Raw genomic sequence first — 26491 nt, forward strand, 5'->3', positions numbered from 1 at the left:
AGACCATACATGGTCAACCAGTTGTCTTTTACTTGGAAGCTATTCATAAAAATGCCTATTAAAATTAAGTCAAAACTATTATAATAACAATTCTTAATGTAAACACGTGAACAAGAGCATGTTGAATGAAATAAATGTACCCACACACTTGAATACATGGCACCAAAAGAATCCATTCTTTCACAGTATTATCCCACAGTTTACCACTTCCAAAAACATGATTATGAGGCAACACTTTGCCTTCTCCTTCACTTTACTGAAAGCTTAAAACCTCTGAAAAAATACAGTCTTCAATCTATTTCTAATATACATCTTACAGATTGTTTCGATATGGCAGTTAAAATTTTTATGCATGTGAGAGAAAAGAAAATAGTGAAAGTACGTTATGTAATTTGAAATTTAGTGGGAGAAAGAATGGCATTTGGCTGAATAGTGACTACGTTTTTACTTTTCACAGATGTACTTACAAATATCAAGAGCCTTAGTGCAGTCCAATGGAGGTACCACTTAAAAACTCAAAGAATGATACTATGAGTTCTGCGGGTTGAATAAAAACTCTGCGATACTCACCATACTGTGTAACAAATGCTATACAGCTGTTCACAATAATGGGGACGTCATTTTTGCTGAGCTGCTGATCCTGTAGAGCATTACCATCTGTACCTGCTGCTTTCTCAATTGCGGTATGCCAGACTGTGAAATCCAACTTGCTATGCCCATGGATGTATAATGTTCTGTAAGGTTTAAAAGCATTTCAAATTATAACTTGGGTGTTGTTTTTTTTAAGGTTTTTTTTTTTTTTAATTCTTACTTCTAGACAGATGATCCTTAATACACATAAATGTGATCTTGTCTCATCCATGAGAAGAAAAACCCTTCATCCACCACTAGCTCCCATTCGAGCTCCCTTTTGCTTGTGTAGTCACATCTCTCCCAGAAGTCAGGAAGTTCTCTGAATTCATGGTCTCACCTCCCTTACATTTCCTGACCCCTTTTATTGTGTTTCTGAATATGTGAACTGAAACTACTCTGGCCAGCATCCTGGTTGACTCGATTTTGCGGCTACCTTTTTCAAGATTTTTAGAATGGTTGATGATTTCATTTCTTAAGAAAAAAAATACATTCTTAAGGAAAAAAAAAATACAATTCGTTCTGGTTTTTCCTCCTGTCTTTCTGGTCACTCGATTTCTACACAAGCTCACTTCCTCTTTTTGAACCTCAGTGCACTCCCATGAACTCCAAGGACTCTGCAGAGACATGTAATTCATTCAGGTCAGTGGCTTTGTCCCTCTCCTGGAGGTGATAACCACAAATCCGTCTCCAGGTTATATCTGTATCTCACAGATCAGATCTCCATGTGACTGAAAAGCAAGAGCAGAAAGCAGTCAAGAGACTGGAAAATCACCTCCCAAATTCAAATTTTCACTCTGCACTCAATTCCTTTGTGACCTGGGACAAGTTATCAACCTTCTTTGGGCCACAGTTTCATCAGTGGCAAAATGAAGGTAATAATAGTACCTACCTCAGCACTCAATGAATGTAATATTAATAACTAAGTAGTAAACCATTATACTAATTAATATTAATTTTTGGACACCCTCATCTTACTGTGCCACAATTATCTCAAAACTTTCTCTTTCTCATACCAAACGGGTAATAAAATTCTCCGCTTATCCTACCAGAAATTTAGGATTAATTTAAATTTTTTCTTTCTCTCTCTCTCTCTTTTTTTTTTTTTTTTTTTTTTTTAAGAGACAGAGGGTGTGCATGCACACACCTAAGTTGGGGAGTTGGGAGAGAGATGTTAAGCAGGCTCCACAACCAGCATGGCCAACACAGGGCTTAATCTCATAACCGTGACCCACCCAGGTGCCCCAGGATTAACTGGTTTTAAATTGGTTCCTGTCCACCCCATCCCTATCACTGCCATACAAATTCTGCTGATTCTTGTTCCTGAATATATTTACTCTGCTTCCTCTTCATTCCAGCATTGTTTGATTTCAGGTCTTCACAGTGCTCCTTAAGGTCACTAAAATGCCTCCTAATAAACCTTTCCCACTTCTCCACCTCTCTAATCTCCACTCCTCAGGGCTTCCAGCATGATCTAATATGCAAAACTAATCTCAAGACTGAGAAACGAAACTGATAGAAAGAAACAGAGAGTTAGACAAAATAATGAGACAGAGGAATATATTCCTAATGAAAGAACAAAACAAAATCTCAGGAAAACAACAAAACAGAGACAAGCAATCTGCCAGATAAAGAATTCAAAGTAATGGTCATACCACTAAACCAGCTTTGTAAGAAATACTAAAGGGGATTCTTTGAGTGGAAAGACCAAAAGTGACAAAGACATAAAGGATCTGAGAAAATCTCCAAAAACAACAAAACACATAATAAAATGGCAATAAATAAAATATCCATCAATAATTACTTTAAATGTAAATGGAATAAATGCTCTAATCCAAAGACACAGGGTATCAGAATGGATAGAAAAACAAGACCCATCATTATGCTGTCTACAAGAGACTCATTTTAGACTTAAGGACACCTATAGGTTGAAAGTGAGGGGATGGGGTGTCTGGGTGGCTCACTCAGGTACGCGTCTGCCTTCAGTTGGGGTCATGATCCCAGAGTCCTGGGATCAAGTCCCACATCAGGCTCCTTGCTCCGTGGGGAGCCTGCTTCTCCCTCTCCCTCTGCCTGCTGCTCCCCCCTGCTTGCGCTCTGTCAAATAAATAAAAACAAACCTTAAAAAAAAAAAAAAGTGAGGGGATGTAGAAACATTTATCACACAAATGGATGTCAAAAGAAAGCTGGAGTGGCAATACTTATATCAGACAAACTAGACTTTAAAAGAAAAGACGGTAATAAGAGATAAAGAGAGGTACTATATCATAATAAAGGGGACAACCCAACAAGAAGATCCAACAATTGTAAATATTTATGCCCACAACATGGGAGCACCCAAATATATAAACGATTAATACAAACATAGAGGAACTAATTGATAATGACACAATAATAGGGGACTTTAATACCCCACTTAATAATCGAAATAGAAAATAAACAAGAAAACAATGGCTTTGAACGACAAGCTAGACCAGATGGACTCGAAGTAAGGATCATAATGATGTTTACTAAAATCTAAGGAAAAATGAACACAGGTGGAACGTCAATGAAGAGAGAAAATATAAAAATGAATCAGAGCTGAAGAAAATAATAACTGAAAGGAAGTCAGGAATCAACAGCAGATTAAAGGATACAGAAGAATGGGTGAGTGCAGAGAAATGGAAGACTTGGGAACGGAAATCACCCAAACCAGAACCGCAAAAAGAAAAGGTAATTTAAAAAGAGAGCCCAGTTTAAGAGACCAATGGGACAGCATCATGTATTCAAATACTTGCATTATAGGAGTCCCAGAAGGAGAATAAAGCAAAAAAAAAAAAAAAAAAAAAAAAAAAAAAAAGGGGGGGGGGTACAGAAAACCTATTTGAAGAAATAATGCCTGAATACTTCCCTAACCTGGTAAAGGAAACAGACCTCCAAGTTCAGGAACAGAAGAGTCCAATATAACATGAACCCAAGAGACTCACACCAAGACATATTATAACTAGTGTCAGGAGTTAAATCGAGAATCTTAAAAGCATCAAGAGAAAACAACCCCTTACATAGACTATCAGCTGATTTTATAACAGAAATTTTACCAAACAGAGTAACATGACATAATCAAAGTGCTTAAAGGAAAAAAAATTACAACCAAGCATACTCTACACCCAGCAATATTATCACTCCAAATTAAAGGAGAGATAAGAAGCTTCTCAGATAAGGAAAAACTGAAGGAGTTCATCAAACCAGACTTATAAGAAATGTTAAAAGGATGTCTTTAAATAAAAAGAGAAGGCCATAACTGAAATTAAAAACTATGAAAGAAAAAAATATCTCATTGGTAATGGTAACTTACAAAGCTAGAATGTAGCAACTTACAAAGCTAGCAACTTACAAAGCTAGAATGTAGATTACAAGACAAAATTAGTAAAATCATCTAGGACTACATAATTAGTTAAAGGACACAAACAATAATAATGGGTAAAATGTGATGTCAAAAACATAAAAAGTGGTGGGGGGGGGTAGGCAGTTAAAATATAGTGCTTTGAATGTAACCATTAACTTAAAGCAAACAACTGTATGTTAAGGATATTATATATGAACCTCATGGAAACCAAAAACCAACTATCTGTAAAATCTTCACCAAAAAAAAAAAAAGAAGAAGAAGAAGAAGAAGAAGAAGAAGAAAAAGGAATACAAACTTAACACTAGGGACCAAATGTCATGAAATCATAGGGGAAGGGAGAAGAAGAAGAAGAAAGGAACAGAAAAACTACAACAACAGAAAACAATCAACAAAATGGCAATAGGTACGTATCTAACAATACCTACATCAAATGTAAATGAACTAAACGTTCCAATCAAAAGACAAAGTGGGGGGGTGAGTGGATTTTCATAAAGACACACAGACACACACACACAGAGAGAGCGGGGGGCACGTAAAGGAAGACATTGACAGTATATGTATATACATCCATGTATACATGTATATATGTTTGAATGAAACATTATTCAGCCATAAAAAAGCTTAAAATCTTGCCATTTCTGACAACATGGATGGACAGAGATGGTATTATACTAAGTGACATATGTCAGAGAAAGACAAATAAGTGATTTCACTTATATGTGGAATCTAAGAAACAAAAATAGATATTGAACCCTAGATACAGTGAATAATATGGCGGTTACCAGAGAGGAGGAGAGTGAAGGGATAGGGAAAACTGGGGAAGGGTACAAACTAAGTAGAAAATAAGAGGTACAAACATCTAGTTAAAACAGATGTGACATGAGGATACAATGTACTGCACAGGGAATGTAAAATATATAATAATCTTTTAAGGTGACAGATGGTAGACAGATTTATTATGGTGATCACTTCACTATCTATATGAATGTTGAATCACTATGTGTATGCCCAAAACTGACATTACATGTCAACTACAATTCAATTAAAAAAAATTAAAAATGAATTTATAAATAAATAAATGCAAAGCCAATGGTATCATTTCCTAATCATTTGCCTTCTCCAGCTCTGGAGTTTTCAATATTAAAATGCCTTTATGATCTGGCCCATATTTTCCCCTCCAACTCTGCCAGTCTCCTATATTAAAGACTACAGTTAAAAAAAATCACATTTTATTGCAATAAATATCTTCTGATCTTTGGCTGGCTACTCCAACTCTCCCCCAAGTGTACTCCAGATAACCTTCCCTGGCACTCTATCCTTAATGTCCTATCCCTAATGTCCAGATGCTTAGTATGTGGGCCCCTCCTTAATTATGAATAGCTGATTTGCCCTCCATTATACCATCTGTTCTATGTATAAATGTTTGGCTGCTAGAACCCAAACTTGCATAGAAGAGTAAGGAAGAAAGCATTTTCATATGTCTAGTCATGAGCACTGTGTGTGGCATTTCGTGGTTCGTAATAGTTTTAAAATCTTATCACTAGATTGAAAAAATTTGATTTGAAACACAAGTTAAAAGTAATCACTGATGTATATTTATACCAAAGTAGAACTCTTTGATCTTGATTTCAAACTCTGAGCGGGCTACTTTGGATTCACCCTAAAGAGAAAGAAATGAGCTGCATGAACACTAGGTTGTTGTATTTTTTATATTGTTTTTTTTGTTTGTTTGTTTTGGGGGGAGCCCTCATCTTACATTCCTGGTAATTCACTAGCCCTAACTTAAAAAGAAAATAAAAGTACACCTTTCTTTCCTTCAGTTTCTTTTCTATAAACATTTCTCTAAGAAGATAAAGCTAGCAGCACCTTACTACACACACCGCTAACATTTCTGAACTTGCTAGAACGCCTACTTCTTCCTGGACATGCGTGCCTGTAATCTTCATCTTTTGCTTTCTGACACATGTATCAATTGTTCTTATTCTCCACTGCATCAGAGCAGCCCTGACCTCCTGTTTCTGTAATTTTCTTTTTGAAGAAATCTGACACTTGTTGTAATATTGCTGACATGCTTTAGCCTTTTCGTTGATGTCATATCATCAAAGGCCTCTATTGCTGGGTACAATTTGTCTAACTGAAACTATGTAACTCGGGTAACTTCTCTGAGAAATATCAAGCCCCCACATTATGTAGACAATCAAAACTGGGACTTGCTAAATTCAGGAGTTTAGGTAAAGGGAAAGTTTTAATTTTTGCTGATTCTTACATAATTTTTTAACTTGACACTTTAAATATATACAAAGTATTTGGTACCACTTGCTTATAAACAAACAGGTACAGTGGGTATTTCAGCAAGCAGTGAAAGAAATCCAAAATGCAACAACCTTCCTGCAACACCAGTGTAATTCTGCCGTGAACTGTGCACATTTCGAATTTTAAGTTTTCTTTCTAGTCAGAAGAAATCCCATGATGACAAGTTTAGCTGTCTCCTTGTGAACTAGTGAGGGACAGAACAAGTAATGACAAGTTAACTCCTGAGTCAATTTGTCAAACACTGAATCCTAAAATATGGCATCTAGTGAAGTAGATGTGTGACATTTAATAGCCTCAGCTCAACAACTTTCTCCTGTGATGCTTATCTAATCTCTGTGCCTGGAATAAAGCATCAAAAGACATTTTCAACACAAATGCTGGCTGACTTTTTGATTCCAAGTATTATCAAACAATGATTTTACATTTCTAGATAAGAATTCCAAAGAAATATTTTATTTACATCTGGAAAATTTGAAAAGTTACTTTGAAGAACTCTAACTACAGAGAAATAAATTATTCTAATTATGCACTTCTCAAACCTAAGTTTTAAAGGGCACTTCAATGTCATATAACGAAACATTCTTATATCCTTATAATGAATCAAGACAGTTCAATAAGACCTAGAAACCAAGCCCCAGGACTTACAAAAACAATTTTCTCAAAATTGCAATATAATAACCACAGAGTCTAGTTAGACTATCATATTTGAGCCCGGTCTACTGCCCCAAACCAGAATGTCTTCACAAATAAGATCAATAAATTTGACTGTATAAAAAATAAATACTTTTACATAAAGAACGTTTTAAACACAACCAAAAAGCTAACAGCACACCCCACATAAATGACTGAAAAAGGGACTATCTTATGCATTCACACAAAAATGAAAACATTGTCTTGTAGTGTAAGTCAGCATTTATTTGGACATAACTATTTTGCTTTCATTTCTGAAAGATATTTTTTTGCTCAATTTAGTATTTTAGGTTAACAGCTGCTGGTTTCCTTATTTTGTGAGGGTTTTTATTTTTGTTTTGTTTTTGGTTTTTTGTTACTTATTGTTTTGTTTGTTTTTCTCCAGCACTTGAAAGGATTTCAATATATTATCTTCTGACTTGCACTGTTAGTGACAAGACACTCTCAACTTTGTCACCTATATTTAATGTCTTTTTTCTCTTGGTACTTATTTTTCTTTTCCCTCACAATGGTTTTCAGAAATTTGATATCGTATGCCTGAAGTTTGTTGATCTTGGTACATATGTGGGTTAACAGTTTTTATCAATTTCATATAAATTTGCCCATAATTCTTCAAAGATTTTTTGACTTCTCTCTCCTCCCTCATTTTGGGATTCTAATTAACACTTACATGAGACTGCTTGATATTGCCCCACTGGTCACTGAGGCTCTGCTGATTTTATTTAGTCTTTTTCCTCTCCATGTTTGTGTTTTGGTAGCTATTAGCATGCTTTCAAGGTCATTGATCTCTTTTTTATGTAGAATCTACAATGGCATTAAGCTGATAGTGAAGTTTTCTTTACAGAGAATATATTCCTCAGGTTTAGAAATTCCATTTGGTTCTTTTTTTAATTACCCATTTTTCCTCATTGTCCATATTTTTTCTACATCTTTGGATACATTTATAAAATTTAATAATTACTGTTTAGAATCTTTGCTAATTCGATTATCCTTCTCTTCTTGTTCTGTTCCTATGAACTGACTTGTAGCTTTTCCACAACACTAGTAATTTCAATTATATGCTAGACATTATGAATGCAGAGTGTCAGGACTGTTGTCTTCTTTTAGAGAGTACTGGTGTTTATTTTGGCATCATTTGCCTGTTGGACCCCTGGCAACTAAATTACTTGTGGAGCACTGGGGTCCTTTGGAGGTCTGTTTTTAAGCTTAGTAATGAGGTAAAAATAAATCTACCTTTACCCTAGGGCTAGTTTTGCCTTAAATCTATGGTGTTACCTTTTTGGGGTCTCTGCCAATGCGCTGTGTGTGTAATGAGGTCTCACCTAGCTGGATGGTATGTGAATGCCCTCCAGTGCCCTCTGAGCTCTGGGAACTCTTCAGCTCATAATACCATGGAAGGTGTTTCTGCCTGACCTCTGGGAATCTCATCTGACAAACATCCAGATCAGTACTGAGCCACATGTGAAAGGAAACTTCTATGAAGATTTCCAAAACTCTCTTCTACATATTTACCTCTGTTCTAATACTCTCTCTGGAAAATTTTAGCTACTACAGATTCCCTAGCCTCCCATTTCTACCTTTGCAATGTAGCAAAACCACCACATTCTGCTTCAGTCTCCCCTATCTCTGGGCCACTGGGCCACGGACTGAAAAGTGCCTACAGGTAGAGAGACAAGGTGATCTTAAATCTTACTTCGCTTGTTTCCCTTCTCTCCATAATCACAATCCCGGAATGCCTACTGTCCCAGAGTCTGAAAACAGGTTCATACATTTTGTCCGGTTTTCTAGTTGTTTGAAATGGGAGGTCATGTACCATGCCAGTTACTTCTTCATGGTCAGAAATGGGGGTCTGGCATATTTTCTTTAGTCACTGTACCCATAAATCCCTTTTATTTTAATTTACAGAGATACAGTATTTTTCCCCACACCTTCAGATAAGAGTTTGCTGTGTAAGAATGGAAGCTTAGCCAGAAGCAAACAAACAATTGTGAAGAAAATCTGCAGATGCAGAGACTGTGTCACAAAAATAATGCAGAAAGAAATACTGTTCTAAATATCTTGTTTCCTCTGAAGCCAAAAGTTCAGTAAAAAGTGTCAAAGCACCTAACTCCCCAGGAAGGCAAAGGCTCCATTTTATCATCTCATATCTGCACACTATTAGGCAATCACCTACAGGAATGGAAGAAACAGCCCTGTTTCAAGTCTGCTTAAAACCTTTAATGGTGTTCCACTGGCTGCAGAATAAATCCAAATTCACAATTTAAACAGCAGCACTTTTTTTTTTAAGTTTTAAAATATCTTTTAAAAAAATACATCTTCTGGACCCTTGTAAAGAGTCTGCAATCCTTTCCAGAACAAGGCAAATTATTAATTACATTTAACTGATATTACTAATATGGTGTCAATCTATCTTTCCAGGGTCACTGGATCATGCTTCCTCCTCGGGAACTCAAGGTCAAGGCCAACCGGCACTGGCATTGTTCCCTGGCCATCCTATTCTTCTGAACCTATTGTTTCCATCTCCTGGGATACTTCAGTCTCTTAGCCCCCTCATTTTTTTTCTATTGAAATCCTACCTAGAATTCCAGATCCAGTTAAATAGTCTTCTCTTTAAAAAAATACACACACACATACATATAATCCTGCTCCCATTTATTGAGAAGCGATCTTCTCATTCTTTCGTATGTTTTTAGATAAGATCACATTTACTTGTTCATAAGCTTACATTCTAGTATATGGATGGTGCTTTAAACTGAGTAAGAGGAACTTTGGAAGCAAATAATATATACTTTAAAATCTACTTTTGTGTTAAATAGTCATGCATTCCCTATATTATAATTCTATTTAACAAAAAAATCACTTTATAAATTTGAGTAGTCCCTTTCTTTTTGCAAAACCGGTAAGAGGTGGTGAGAGAGAAGAATCTCTTGTTTGTCTTGGCAACATTCAGATTAAACGATCTCTATGAATTAAATCATCAAAAAGTTACAAAAGCAGTCAAGCTGATATTGCGGGCGATCGGCTACTATTTAATTTGCAATTACATGCACAATTTAGAAACCACTTTAAGATAATTCACCCTCTGGAGTATTGCTAACATCTCAGCTGCTGCAAAATGCAATTCAAGAGGGGGGGAAATCCATCATATGAAATAAATTGATATGAAATAAGAATCTTAAACTTAGGTCTTAATCTCCCAAATTGAGAAAAGTAGTCTGATAACTGTGGAATGTACTGATGAAGTGTTTACTCTCCAGTATTAGCTTCTTTTTGTCTGGAATTTGCAATTAAAACTGAATATACCCAGGCTTGAGAGCCATGAAGTACTTTATGCTTTACTATAGGTCAACCAATGAGTCCTAAAAAACAAACTCCCACTAAAAACAAATAAACAAACAAACAAAAAAAATGACACTCTTTTCTGTTTCTGATAACATATCTGAGTTATTCATACTGTATTCACCGTAACCAACAACCTTTCAGTAAAAGTTTAATAACAGGTGTCTCTGACAAATGGGCATGTAGCTGCAGAAAGTGAAGGCTGTGAACAGAGCAGCTTATTCATCAGAAAAAGATACACAGAGTGTGCAGGCTAAAGTGCAGAAATAGTTTTCAAATTTTAAGAAAAGGATGCTTTCGACATTCCAGGTAGAGTGAATGAATATATAAGCTACTACTCAGGAAAATGCCTTCTGACCTCATGGACCAGAACATTCACTAACAGTAGATATTCAAAAACATTAGTTTTTTGTCACACAAAGAAGTCCTAACTAATGCATAAAGAAAAGCAAAATCTAAGTCCCAATAATAGCACCAAATAGCATGCCAGAAACCCTTAAGTGTAATCAAGAAAGCTTTATTTTCTAAAATAATAATTTTTAAAGTATACAAAGAATACACATTAAAGCGACACCATCTGGAACACCTTCTGTTTAGAGCTTTTTAGAGGAAAAATGCTCGGCGTGTGAAAATATTATTGCAATATTTTCCTGTTTAAAGACAGTCATGCTATGCAGCTAGAGAAAATCACCAGGAAGATTAAAAACTGTATCTAAATAGTGACTATGGGGCACCTGGGTGGCTCAGTGGGTTAAAGCCTCTGCCTTCAGCTCAGGTCATGGTCCCAGGGTCCTGGGATCCAGCCCCGTGTTGGGCTCTCTGCTCAGCAGGGAGCCTGCTTCCCTTCCTCTCTCTCTGCCTGCCTCTCTGCCTACTTGTGATCTCTGTCTGTGAAATAAATAAAATCTTTAAAAAAATAATAAAAAAAAATAAATAGTGACTATGTTCAGTGAATGATTATCAATTTATGAACTCTTCCCATTCAGGGGGTTCTTTCTCCTCCTTGGCTTTAAGAAATATTCATATATTTTAGCACCTTAATCAAAGGTAGACAAGGACAGGGAAAAGATGTGAAATTAATTTATTAAATTTATTTATGATTTGCAATTCTGGTTCAAGATATTACTAGCAAAAAAAGAAAAAAAAAAACAAAGGTTAAACTTGTAGCTGGTTGGTTTCCCTCTCTTTCAATTATTCACAGTATCTCTATATGCCATCAACATGAATAATTGGAAGTTGTTTCACTTCCTAAAGCCGCAATTTTATCTGTCATTGACAAGTCTAACAATCTAATTTAGCTTACAGTCATAATTTCCCAAGAGGCTAAGAGATCAAAAAAGAGATGAAAAAGAGGGAAATTCAATGAAATTTTCTTCTTTTGACATGGTATTAAAACAGTTCTTAAGCAATCACATCTATAATTAACTGGCCTTGTTTGAGTACCAGGAGAGGAGCACACATTTCCTATCTTGGTAAACGATACAACCATTCGTAAAGTCACTCAGGCCACAAAAGCTTGGGAGTCGTCCTTCTAGTTCACAAACCATCAGATGGGTAACATTCCACCCACGAGATCTAGAAAGCTTCCAACATCCAAAACTGTCCATCAATTCCTCTTTTCTGCCTGCTACAATCAAGGGGCCTTGCTTTCTTCTTGTCCTCTCTCTTATACCATCACTATCTCCCTTTTTATGCCTCATTCCGTGAGAATTTAAACTTGCACAAGCTAAACCACACATGCCCTTCCTTGGACAAATCCCTTCTACCTTGAGAATCCTATTAACCCGCAGACATCCTCGCCAAGCTCCTCAGCAGCTGTTTCAAGTTACTCAATCCCAGGCTTTTAATCTAATCCAGTGTCCGCTTTATCGCTTCTGCTCACTTCAAAGTCACCAGATGGACTCCGCATCAATTATCCAATGAAGTATGTGCTCTCGTCACCCAGCACCTAACAGCTCTGACCTTTCCTGCCTTCTTGTAACACTCTCCCTGGGTTTTGGGACGCCCCCCCTCTCTTGGTTTCTTGTCTCACTTTCTGGATAAACTAGCTATAAACCCAAGGCAGCTACTTCACCCTAACAATTACGTGGCCTCTGAAATGATGTGTATTCATCCAGGCTCCAACACACGAATTCCTCCCTTCTCACAACATAGACTCCTCCTAAGTGACTTCTGTTCTTCCTTCTATGTAACGGTAACTCCAGAATCTGTAACTCCACCCCATTAACCTTTACAGGAACACTAGATCTATAAATAGAACTTCCTCCTAGCACTTTGTTCGTAGATGTTTATAAGCAACTCATGTTCAACACATCTAAAATCAAACTCATTATTTCCCAAGCTCCCTTTCAAACCTGGTCTTTTCCCATTATTCCCTATTTGAAGGTGATTTATTCACATAACATGTACATATATAAATACACACATGCATATATATACATGTGTATGTACGTATATGTGCATATAAGTACATGTGCGTATATGTGTATATAAATACACAGATATATAAAGATGAGAGCCTACTTTGCCCCACACAAGATGCCATTGCTGGTACATCTGTCCTCTCTTCATTGTGTCAGGGTTTATAATCTAGTGCACTCACAATCTCCCAGGCTCATTCTTTTTTTTTTTTTAATTTTTTAATTTTTTATAAACATATAATGTATTACTAGCCCCAGGGGTACGGGTCTGTGAATCACCAGGCTTACACACTTCACAGCACTCACCATAGCACATACCTTCCCCAATGTCCATAACCCCATCATTCTCTCCCTAACCTCCTCCCCCCGCCCCCCCTCAGTTTGTTTTGTGACATTAAGAGTCTCTTATGGTTTGTCTCCCTCCTGATCCCATTTTGTTTCATTTATTCTTTTCCTATCCCCCAATCCTCCTGCCCCACGTTGCATCTCTACTTCCTCATATCAGGGAGATCATATGATAGTTGTCTTTCTCCGATTGACTTATTTCGCTAAGCATAATACCCTCTAGTTCCATCCACGTCATCGCAAATGGCAAGATTTCATTTCTTTGGATTGGTACATAGCATTCCATTGTGTATATATATATATACTACCTCTTCTTTATCCATTCATCTGTTGATGGACATCTAGGTTCTTTCCATAGTTTGGCTATTGTGGACATTGTTGCTATAAACATTCGGGTGCACGTGCCCCTTCGGATCACTACATTTGTATCTTTAGAGTAAATACGCAGTAGTGCGATTGCTGGGTCATAGCGTAACTCTATTTTCAACTTTTGAGGAACCTCCACGCTGTTTTCCAGAGTGGTTGCACCAGCTTGCATTCCCACCAACAATGTAGGAGGGTTCCCCTTTCTCCGCATCCTCGCCAGTATCTGTCATTTCCTGACTTGCTAATTTTAGCCATTCCGACTGGTGTAAGGTGGTATCTCATTGTGGTTTTGATTTGTATTTCCCTGATGCCGTGTGATGTGGAGCATTTTTTCATGTGTCTGTTGGCCATCTGGATGTCTTCTTTGCAGAAATGTCTGTTCATACCTCTGCCCATTTCTTGATTGGATTATTTGTTCTTTGGGGTGTTGAGTTTGATAAGTTCTTTATAGATCTTGGATACTAGCCTTTTATCTGAAATGTTGTTTGCAAATATCTTCTCCCATTCTGTCAGTTGTCCTTTGGTTTTATTAACTGTTTCCTTTGCTGTGCAAAAGCTTTTGATCTTGTGAAGTCCTAATAGTTCATTTTTGCCCTTGCTTCCCTTTCCCAGGCTCATTCTTAACTATCATACTTCTGACCTCCCTTCTTTCTGCTCTCTTTTTATTAGGTAAGAATTATATGGAGACATATATATATTTTTCTAACAAAATGTTTTCTAACAAAATGACTTTTTCTAATAAAAGTTTCTCACAAAATGCTGAAATTTTAAATTCTGGTAACTTAACATTATTTACCCAGGATCCTGGTACATTTGTTGACTTAATTCTTGAGAATGATTTGGTGTCAGTAAATCAAACTTAATTCTTGTTTTATTTTCTTTTAAGATTTTATTTGACAGAGAGTGAGAAAGAGGGACAGAGAGGGCACAAGCAGGGGAAGCAGCAAGCAGAGGGAGAGGGAGAAGCAGGCTCCCCATTGAGCAGAGAGCCCAACACAGGACTCAATCCCAGGACCCTGGAGTCATGACCTGAGCCGAGGCAGATGCTTAACTGACTGAGCCACCCAGGTGCCCCTTAATTCTTGTTTTAAAAGGAAAAGAATCTTTAGGTTGTTAAGTTACAAACTAACCTCACCGTGATTTCAAAATGGATTTGTGAAAATTAATAAAAGAAAATCTAGTTTAGAACGGAGTCAGAAGGCCAGAAGGGGGAGCTCTCTTGCATAACCACTAGTTATTTGCAGCCCCAAGAGGAAGGGAATCTTGCAAGCCCATACTACTTGGAACACTTTTACCACTCAGGCAGGAGGAAGAAAGGTTTTCTCCTCATCAGCAACTGCCCAGCCAATGAGAAATCATCACAACTCACCCAATGAAAGGCCAGTATAAATTGCCAGTTTTATTTTGCAAGACTTTCTATTTATAAACCCACCTCCTTACCCCCACCCCCCCACCCCACAAGTTCCCAAAGACTACTCCTTTTCTTTTGTTCTCCGGACTTGCCTATGCTTCTTTCATTGAAGTGTGCTTGTCCCTAACTACAATTCTCTGTTCCCCAATAAAACCATTTTTGCTGGAATAACTGGCAGCTTTACCTTAAAGGATAAGAGATTACCCTCCTCAACCCCACATAGGCACTGGAAGGCTGTTAAAGTGCTTGAAACAGTGCCTGATACAGTGGGTTCGATACACATGCTCATTATATTCTTGTTATTGTCAGAATATCATTGACTTGAAGAAAATAGCAAAAACAAGGGAAAGCAGGATATAAGCATGCGATAAATATAGTTGCTTTCAAATGGTACATTTTGTATGGCAGCTGTTCAAAGAGATTTAAGGAAAATAACTTGGTTATATATTTGTCCCTATACTTCTGACATATTCCTTGTTCCTCACTTTAGTAAAAAGGCTTGCAACATAACTTGTTAATAACACATGTAGATAAAATTTTTGGAATTGTTGTCAAAAACACGATTAAGTAGCTCTGACCATTATTTTGTAATTCCATTAGTTTTTAACTATTCCATGAACTTGATTCCTACAGTCCAGTGGAAAGGTCAAGATGTTACAAAATAGGGGCGCCTGGGTGGCTCAGTGAGTTAAAGCCTCTGCTTTCAGCTCAGGTCATGATCCCAGGGTCCTGGGATCGAGCCCCGCATTGGGCTCTCCACTCAGCAGGGAGCCTGCTTCCTCCTCTCTCTCTGCCTGCCTCTCTGCCTACTTGTGATCTCTATCTGTCAAATAAAATAAATAAAATCTTTAAATAAAAAAGATGTTACAAAATAACAAAACATTTGGTCTTCTGGCTTCCCTATTTTGCATTGAGAGAGTACACTGCATGCAATAAGCATTAAATAAAAATTCATCTAACTGATTACAATAATCCTAATCCCTGTTTGCTACATTTTAATCCATGTTTGTAACATTTTAATTAAAACCTAAGTATCATTGGTCAAATCCTTCTTAGCCTGAAAATGATAAAAACAAAACAAAACAAAAAACACTTTGGCTATAGTAACCTGATAATACAAACGATAAATGCAATAAATTCAACTAACAAGTTGCTGTTGGTTTATTTGGTTAAGAACATAAGCTCTGGGAGTTCAGACTCCAACTCTGTATTGCTGCCAACTTTTTTCCCACCATTATGGTAGGAGGCAACAGGCATTCCATAAATATGAATAGATGACTGTAAAAACTACATTCTGCTAGTACTTTAATAATATAATACTATCTAAACATACTACTACCTCATTGTTATGTGTGAACACATAACGAACAGTACTCTGAAAGTATGGTGAAACCATCACCTGGTACCAAAAATGAGAATCTCAAGTATCATGAACCATTATAATCCCAGAAATAAATGAGTAAAAACACTGAATACTAATTATGCCTAAAAATTAAAAAACACCCTCTGACATAAATATCTAAACAGCAATATGCTTGCTGTCTAAAGCTGTTGATGTTATCCCACGAAACTGAAGAGAAGACAGGTTCAGACAACTGTTGAAAGTCATTATTCATGTCACCAGCAAAGCAAATAACCAAAGGGAAAGCTAATTCAGCTTTATTTTTATATTATAGATGGTTTTGCAAATTATTTTGTACTCTCGTAGAGCTAAACATACTACATCACCGTAATTAAGGAATTTTAAATGATAAAGCAAATGATAAAAAATTTTTAAAAAGTTTGTTCAAGAGACTCTGTCTAAATGTTATGATGTGACTCAGCTACTGCTTCCTCAGCTCTTCTTCTGGATCATCCCCCTCTGCTTGATCTCAAATTATTAGAGTCCCTAGAGCTCATCTTCGAGTCTATTTTCGGTCCATACTCTTTGTCTACGTGAATCCATCCAGATCATTAGATAAATAACATCAATGTGCTGATGACTCTCAAACCTCTGTTTCCAGTTGCAACCTCTCCACTTAATTCCAGACTTCTTTATCCACATGGCCACTAACCAAGCCCACTTCGCTGTCAAACAGACATCTCAAGGTTACTATTTCCCATACCAAATTCTCAACCTACTACCCTAAACTTACTAATATCCTAATTCTACTCTCCTATATTTGTTATCTGGAAAAAACAGCATTATCATTCATGCACCTGCTCAGGCCAAAATCTTGGGGTAACCGTAACTCTTACGCTCATCTGATCCAACAATAAACCCTCTGGCCTCCTCTGCCTTCACAACGGCTCTAACCACTCAACACTATTTTATTACGTCGCCATCTCTTGCCTGGCCTCTGTAGCAGCATCCTAACTGGACACTCACTGTCACTCTTGTATCCCAAGAGCTTATTCATCTGGAATCACAGAAGTACTTTAAACACCAAAGTCAGATCATTCTACTTCCTGGCTCTCAAAATGAGCAGCTTTCCATCACACTTAGAATAAAATTCAAATCTTGACATATTATGATTTGTCAAGGTCATAATAGGAATTGACAAAGGTCAAGGTCATAAAGGATTAGGCCCTGAGAGATCTCTGAAATAATTTCTTTCCACCCTCAAACTCATTCGAATCTCCCAGACAATAGCAGCTTGTTTACCGACCGTGAACATGCTAAGTGCAGCCCACTGTCAGGGTCTTCAGAACATCTCTGACCTTATACCTGGAACACTCTATTCAGACCTCTCCATGGTGTGCATCTTCACCTTGTGCACATCTCTAATCAAAGATACCCTCTCTTACCACCCTATCTACAACAGAATACTGCTCCATCATGCTCTCTCTCTTCACCTTATTTTTCTTCAAGCATTTAAAATTGATGGATATGATACTATGTCATTATTTTTTTTTGCCTGCTTATATTCTATTTCTACCAGGAGTGCATATACTTCCTGAGGGCATAAACCATGTCCATTTTATTCAGCACTGAATCCCCAGTACCTATAATAGTATCTGATACAGAGTAGGTGCTTAATATTTGTTGAAAAAGTGAATAAATTCAAGAAATCAAGTTTTATTTTTGCAGGACTCACATGCATACCAACACTGAAAACATATTTACAACTGCCAAACTGCTTCCAAATACTTAAATGTGAATGTCTCACTAAAGAAAAGTATAATTGATCACACTGACTTTTTTTGTAACAAACATAAAAATCTGCAAGCTTTATTGGTGTATTCTTTCTACTGAAGAGAGAGAGTGTGGGTGTGTGTGTGTGTGTGTGTGTGTACAAACTTCCAACAGGCTATAAAATAGGGGTTCTCTCTCAAGCATGATAACCAAAACACCCTATTCCCTAGAATTATTGCAATAAAAAGTAAAAAGCAAAAATGCACTTACCTCCCTTTTTCTACCAAGAGTAAAACATCCATTTTTTCCCCATTTTGAACCACTGTGCTGATTGCTGGAGAGAGAGAAGAGAAGCATGAATCCATGATTTAAAACATGACACTAAATACCCATTAAGACACAATTATTAATAGTACTTAGTCATGTTGGGAAGTCAGGTGTCATAATTTTATGTAAAAGCTACTGTTATCATATACAATAAAGAAATTTAAGATGAAAGAGGAACAAAAATCTTACTCAGCTCCTGCAGTCTTCTCAAATGCATTCTATCTTCCTGAACTTCTTGCATTTGAAGACAAAAGCGCAAACTAGACTTTTCCATAGAAAACCAGCCTTTTCTCCACTGATCCAGGGCATGGCAGTCTTTGTAGTAGAGTTGACCAATCAAATCATAGTCAGCTTCTGTTAAGTTTTCAGCAATAAAGGGAACAAAATGCTGTTAAAACAAATACAGAAAAGTAATAAATACAGTGCAAATAGGAAATCCCCTTCCCTACCTATGGACTTGAGGGAAAGTAGAAAAACAAAAACAGTTTTTCTACCTAAAAAATTTAGAAGTAACCCAAATTTCTAAACAATTATTTAAGCTTGCTATCAGTCTTAAAACTGCACAGCTATAATGTATTTTCAAATGGCAGCATCTCAAACCACTTTTTTTGATATATATAGAATTGAAATGGGAAGACATCTTCTATGCTGATTTGTGGCATTTTTCAAAATGTCAACCTTCAATGTTTGTCTCCATTTATATCTTTTACTGAATCTGCTCCTTTCCCCTTTGTGTATACAATGAATAACATATCTACCTATGAAGAGACATACATAGAAATGACTTCACAATAGTGAAAAGATCTTAATCATCATAACAGGGCCTGAATTCAAAGAATGATTCCTCCAAGGTCCTACATTATTTTTTTTTTTCTCTGCTTAAGGCTATAAGAAGGAAACTCATAATCTCTTTTGACTATAACCTTTGAAAACTTAATGAAGTATGGACATTTTTCCCAGAATCTTGTGTAAAATTTCTATGGATCTCTGAAGCTCAACCACAGAACCCAAGTTAAGAATATTCTCTGGACTTAGGGTAAATATGTAATATTTCATTACCTTGGCTATTGCCTCTGTCCATTTTCTTTGAGCTTGAGATGTTTCAGCTCCAAATAAAAATGCACGTTCTGAGGGTAAATAGATCTCAAAGGTAAAGATGGGCCTACAGCACATATGAATAAAAAGATACCATTGTTTATGTTTGGCTCTTATGGACACAAATAACACAAAAGTCAAGTTTTTTATTAAATTCCCTTTGAAAACCCAATAATGCTTTGAAATCTACCATGTTTTTCCAGCAATTAGTATTTTAATTCATTTGACTAAATGGAATACAGTGTATCAGACAAAAGGAATACTCTTCTGATTACTGAATCATTCTAATGCATGACTGTGTTCATGCCCCAGACACTCATTAGTTGACTGATGTGACAATCCCTTTGGTCTCCTCTTCCCTCCCAGACCAGGCCATCTTGACACCCTGTTTAAAGCAAACACTGTCCAAACCATTCTCTAATCAGCCCTCTTCCTGTCTTACTTCACAGATCTTCCTCCCATTATCTCATCTTATCCCAAAATTTTATTTCCTTATTTTAGATAAAATTAGAGTAACATCCCAGGTCCTAAATTCTTCCCTGGGACTCTCATCCAGATCTCCAACTATTTCCCGGAATATGTTAAGTATGTTGCTGTTGTTACCTAAAAAAATCTCAAAATACTCCATTTCCAAATCATCTTTCTTCCTCTTTTTTACCCCACACTGCTTGTATTTGCCTCATGTTTCCTTCAATTCAGAGGCATCACCATCTATTTCATCAACAAGCTCAAAAACTTGGGGTTTAATTTCTTCTTAACAGCAGCTCTTCATCCCATCAAGAGAGTTAATCTCATTAGTGTTAATCTCATTAGTTCAGTCATAATATTCTCTCAACTCACTTTTTTTTTTCTTCTAATGATCTCCTCCTCTAGGTAAACTCTCAGTAATTGCGGTCTCTCATCCTCCCGTCTCTCTCTCACCATTTCAGCCAGCTTTCTTCCTCAAATACAAATCCAAATAAAATCTCAAAAACCTCTCACTGCCTACATCAGTGAGTCCAAACTCTTTAAAGTGCTATTTAAGGAGACTCAGAGCATGGCTGCAATAGTTACTTCATAACCTTATTTCATTGTGGATTGTTTCTCTTGCATGCCTACTTGTATCAGGAACATTCTATCAAGAATGTTTTATTTTAATCAGCATGAATGATTACATGCTGACATAAACTAGTATTATTTTAACTTATATTTTATTTACTAATTGAGCAATTGAATACTAAAACGCATTTTATTTCAATATTTCACAGTAAGCCACATTAAGTTTATACTTCATTAGGAATAAAAGCATTATTAAGATTAAAACAAAAACAAATTCAACCAATAATCGGTTTTGTTGATTTACTAGGAAACAATCACTTCATCTAGGATATACTGGTCAGGGTATACTAATGATACTATGTTAAATGTAATATTATGTAAATGACAAAGTTTTGAAAATCTCTTTCTATTCTCATGAAATTTCTATTAAATTATGATGTTTCTATGAAACTGACTTATGCAGATTTTAATATTTAAAATTTTTATTAATTACATTACAAAATGTAACTTTCACACCAAGTATCTTAGATGGTTTGTTTTTAAAAGTCCTCACAAAAAATTAATAAACCATTCTTCGAGTCAAATATATCAAATAAATAATGCTCACTCTTTTAACTGCAACTTTTTTGAGACCATTAAAATGCTAAAATAAATCTTTAGGTATTTACTTTAATTTAGCATTTCAATATGCTAAATTTTAATTTAATAATGCTTTAATAATGTAGCATTTCAATATATTAAATACATTTAGTTTTTTATTTTAATGCAAATAAGTCATTACTGAATATTTTCCTTTGAATGATAATGTATTAAATGAATGCATAAATTCTGCTACTAGTCCACCATTCAAATCAGCAAGTTATAAAAATTTTAGGACTACATGTTCTAGAATGGAATGCTATAAATTTAAGATTAGATATAAATACATTAGCCCTCCATAGTACCTAGTATAATATTTTAATTTTCCTACTTTTTAGCAAATTCCCTAAGGAACTTACAGAAGCTGCAAAATGATTAGGCTTCAAGAAACTACTAAACCTTTCTACAGTAAGTAAATGAAGAATTAACAACAAAACTCTTATTATCTGGTATGAAAAATATCAGAAACTATTGTTCACCTCCTACCTGTTTAACAGTAGACCTACCCAGTATTTAAATAGAAGTCTTCTTTGTGTACAGCCAGGCAGATAACTTCATTGATGTTAATGGTGCCATTAGGTGCGGTAGACTTATCATTCTCATAGTAACTCAAGAAGCCTCCTTCCAAAACACACCACTTTTTATTTGTCTCTAGAAATTTAAAACAAATCACAAACTGAGTTACATCATAATTCTAATTTTTAAATAATACACAGTTTAAATAACAACAGGATTCAAATTTATTAATTTGCTATTTTGTGGAAAGAGTATGCTATTGCTGTGTGGGATATATAGTTGTCCCTTTCTCTGCTCTCTTAAAAAATGTACACTCTAGTAACAAGGAATGTACAGGACAAAAATAACGATGATATCGATGACCAGAAAAGGAGACAGATCCATAAGGAGATTGCTGTGAAACAACTCTGGAACAGTAAGGACTGATGCCTGCACTATTCAGAGGAATACATGTAGTGTAAAAAGACAGACCGTGGTCGATGTTAGGTAGGTATGCAAAAGAAGAAAGGGGCCTTAACCTGCCGTGTCCTTAATGCCCTGGTTAGGGAATTTAAATTCAAATTGTAAGGGGACTTACACTGTGGCCTGTAGGCCAAATCTGTATCATCACCTGTTTTTATAAATAAAGTTTTATTAAAACACAGCCACATGTATTAGCTTATGGATTATCTGTGACTGTCTAGGCATTGTGTGGAGACAGAGGTAAGGTGCCATTCTAGAAACAAAGTGGTTACAGGACATTCTACAGACTCCTAGTTAGCTGCTTGCATTTACATACAATAAAGGAAGCCAGTGATAACCAAGCTCCAAATCCCAACACTCTTAGCAAGAGATAGAATCTTCTGACAACTGATCCCAAACATTTAAAAGAAAGTTTCCAATATAAAAGACAGAGACCAAAACCAAAATAATCAATTTTTTAAACTATAAGTAATATCAGACTGTCAAGGGAAGATACCGTAGACATAAAACAAGAAAACATGTTCTAAAAAGAAAATTTAAGAATGCAAAAAATATATTTTGGTAACTTAAAATGGAATCATGAATTTTAAAAATTTAAAAATTAAAAAAGAAAAAAAAAAAAAGAGAAAGAGAGAGAGAGAGAGAGAAAGCTTAGAAAAGAAACTCTCCCAAAAGTAAAACATGAGGGAGAAAAAGACAATATAAGATGATGGAGCTGTAAGATTATAGAAATAATATAAGAAGTAATATTACTTTCAGGAAAAAGATTAGATAAAAAAAATTTATCAAGACAAAGAATAATGTCTAAAAATTAAAAAAAAAAAAGAACAAAATACGTTTTCCATTAAAGCTGTATTATGCTTGTGCACATACTGCTTTGGTAAAATAAAAAATTAGGGGAAAAATGCTTATAAAGATCACCAATTAGTGTGTTGCATCCAGATTAGTTAAAACAAAACAAAACAAAACGAAACATGAATTTGTGGCCAACTCAAAAGGCATGGTTCCCTAATTGGCAATTCTCAGCAATCTCAAAGGTCTGGAAGCAAAAGTAGAGAAAATAGAAGAGACTGGCCAAGCTATTTTTTAATGGGTAAAAAGAAATAAACAGTTTTGGAGGGTAGCAAGAATGCTTCTGAAATCACAACTGAGATCCAACTAAAGGTGGAAGAGGGTTGATAAACCAAAACCGGAAATGATTTGTTTGGGGTTGGTGAGCAAGAATAACTGAAAGGGTCAAAGAAAAATAAGGCCTGATTACACCAATGTTAACCACGGAGCATGTACTTTATGTACTTTAAAGGTACATAATAAGCCAAATTCTGCTAATGCATCAATTCTGAGAATATCAGTCTGGAAGTACAGTAATACATACAGGTTAACAGAACATCTGAGTCAATGTAGCCATGAGTATCAACAATGGAGCATGCACACAGAAATGACATTGTAATAAATGGAATTTAAGCTTAAGACGATTGTTATTGACAATGGAAATGGATACAGAGGGAGGAAAAGTTATTAACTGCTACAACTGAATGGAGACTTAATGGAAGTCAGAAACTACTTCCTAAAGGCCTTCTAATTTCCCTTTTTTTTAATTTTGAAGATAAAAGTTTGGGTCATTTCTAAAAAAGATACAAAGCCTGTCTGTAGAGTGGAATTTAATGGAAGACTGCGGGGCTGGGAAGAAAGCGTTATTTCAGAAACAGGTCTGTTCAGGCTTGTTTTACTCCTATTGAATTCTGGAAAGAAAACAAGATGAGGTGTTTAGGCTCAAAAACCATCAAGAGGAGAAGCACTTAAAAGGGCAAAATCCTGAGAGCTTGGGCTCATTGTATTCTGAGTAACTGCCAAATGAAAAGCTGAATCAAAAATGGCAGAGGAAAACAGCACAAAAAATTCCTTGTGGGTACTGGGAAAGAAAGCTCACAGAGACCCGACCAATGCCTAATGGAAGGTGATATACTGAACATCCAGGACCCCCAAATCCTGACTCATAGTATGTACTCTGCACAGTTCTACGGAAATCATGAAATGTCGTAATTTTTAAATGAATATTCATTGTAGATTTCCGAGATGTAAGACAAGGAAAAGGCAAAGTATTAACTAACTGGAATTATAAAACAACTTCAAAATAATGTACTCAGATGAAGAGGATAATCATAAAGAATAAAGCAAAAAAATGCACATTTATTGAGTACATAAATAATTACTGGCACAGCTAGGAATCCCACCCCCTGTCCTCAAGCAGTGTGCAGTCCAGTCCAAGAGGAGCTATGTCTGCAGTAATAACCCTGGTGGTAGTGGTGGCAGGGGTGCCTTTCGGGGTTAGAAGCATTCACAGAAGGAAGCCATCCTCAGACTAGAATGATAAACTGTATCACAGAGAAGCATAGCTTTTGAAAATAGTTATTTATAACTGAAAAGACATTAAAGTAGCAAAAAATACATTTTGAGCTCTAACTACTCCATAATCCTGGGGAAAAAACACTGTGAGAAAAGTCAAGGAAAGGGGAAACTGCCAAAAATCGATTTGGCCAGAGAACCAGATTACACATGAAGTTAGCAAACAGGAAAGAAGACCACAGACCCACCGCAGAGGCCAGGCCCCAGGAGTCTTATGTGACAGGTGTTCAGGAGTTCGTGCCTTTCTCGGCAGACACGTGGGAGTCATTGGAAGGTCTTAAACAAAAAGTGCCAAATGCATGATGCATAAAATAAATGGAAATGCTAGAATCTATTTTTTATGTAAATTCTAATGGAAAACAAATGATAGATCCTTTAAAAAGGTGAGTATAAACTCATTTTCGGTTAGAAACAGAAGCTTGAGGGGATTTAGTACTATGGCATTATCATCACTATAACCCTTGATTTTTTTTTTTTTTTTTTTTTTTTTTTTTTGGTAACTGGAAATGAGCAAGAGATCAGACAAAGCAGTTGCAGATATTACCTTTGAGGATTTCTAATAACAAAGCTGTGATAGGAAATCTGGCACTCCTATTCATTTGGGAAGCAATGAAGAGCTTCTGCCTGATTGCGTCAGTCTGCTTAGCCCAATTCACGTGGGCTCTCCTAAGTCTGACTTTGAGAACACACACTCTCCTACAGAGGAAGTCTTGCTGTTAACCAATACCAGAAATAAAACCGGGACCACAAAAGGGTAACTCTCAGGACACAAGCTGTTTGTTTGACAAGAGCTGGTGTGTCTGGTGGTTGGAGTGGCTGGAGGGGTCGTTCAGTCTTTCTATTCAATCTTGGTATTTAGATCAGAGAAGAAAAACATTACTGGAATTTGCTCAAACACAAGAAAGGACTCCAGAGGTGAGCTACTGAAATACCACGATGAAGGGACACGGATACTTCTGTTGGGACCTGGGGGTCAGCTGCCACCTGGGGGAAATCAGAAATGGCTGCGTATATAGACAGACCCTCTGCTGTGGCTTCTCCGGCTCCTCAGCCCTTGGGTCATCATATTTACATGCCATCTACTCGTCTCCACATTGTACATACGTTAACTCACTGAATCCCCAGAAAAACCCTACTAGGTCAGCTCTATCACACACCCCTCCCTTGTAGCCCGTCCACAGGCACAGAATGGTTACCCGACTTCTCCAACATCACACAAGTACTAGCATCGGAGTGGAGAGTAGAACCCAGGCAGCCAAGCTCTGAGAACCAAGCCCTTGACCACTGAACAATACTGCCTCTCTGTGCCTATTACACATTTGGAGCTTGTATGCCCATTTTTAAAACATATTAGAGAGACTGGAGGTCACAGCTTCTAATACACATGTGCACTGTAAATCCAAGACAGGGAAGGCAAACTATTATTTTTTGAAACCAGGAAGTTGTTTCCTGATGAAGGATTTCCTAAACTGATGGTATTCAGCATTCACTGAAAAATAGGAATACACACTAGGAATTCTTTTCATTTAAAATAAATGTGGTTTAGGGGCGCCTGGGTGGCTCAGTGGGTTAAAGCCTCTGCCTTCGGCTCAGGTCATGATCTCAGGGTCCTGAGATCGAGCCCCGCATCAGGCTGCTCCCCCCCCCCATCTCTGCCTGCCTCTCTGCCTACTTGTGATCTCTCTGTCAAATAAATAATAAATAAAATCTTTAAAAAAAATAAAATAAATGTGGTTTAGCCTTGAACATGTTTAGGCTATACAAGCTAGACACTGATAGAACAAAAGATCTTCAAAATTCCTCAGTGCTAATTTATGAAATTAAATATAAACAAACAATACAGAGTTTCTAGCAAACCACATCAACCACTTTCTTTTTAAAAATCAAACGCTGTGTCAACAAATCACAGTAAGACACCAAGGGGAAAAAAATACGGTTGAGGGGAGAAAACAGAAAACAAAACCAGGATGCTATTATTCAGCTCTATACTTAGG

General features: G+C 36.5%; 1 protein-coding gene across 1 annotated transcript in view; it reads right to left on the reverse strand.

Moving 5' to 3' along the window:
* ARAP2 (ArfGAP with RhoGAP domain, ankyrin repeat and PH domain 2) overlaps positions 1-26491 on the reverse strand; it is a 181820-nt gene that overhangs the window by 68801 nt on the left and 86528 nt on the right. Inside the window, exons 16-20 of the mRNA XM_080797715.1 lie at positions 21620-21764; positions 19401-19503; positions 18531-18729; positions 18285-18348; positions 571-734 (exon numbers count right to left, since the gene is read on the reverse strand). Of these exons, the coding sequence (XP_080653841.1) occupies positions 571-734; positions 18285-18348; positions 18531-18729; positions 19401-19503; positions 21620-21764 (675 nt within the window). The remainder of the gene's footprint in view (positions 1-570; positions 735-18284; positions 18349-18530; positions 18730-19400; positions 19504-21619; positions 21765-26491) is intronic.

Source organism: Martes martes (genome assembly GCF_963455335.1).
Source record: "Martes martes genome assembly, chromosome: 2".
NCBI classification, from domain to species: Eukaryota; Metazoa; Chordata; class Mammalia; order Carnivora; family Mustelidae; genus Martes; species Martes martes.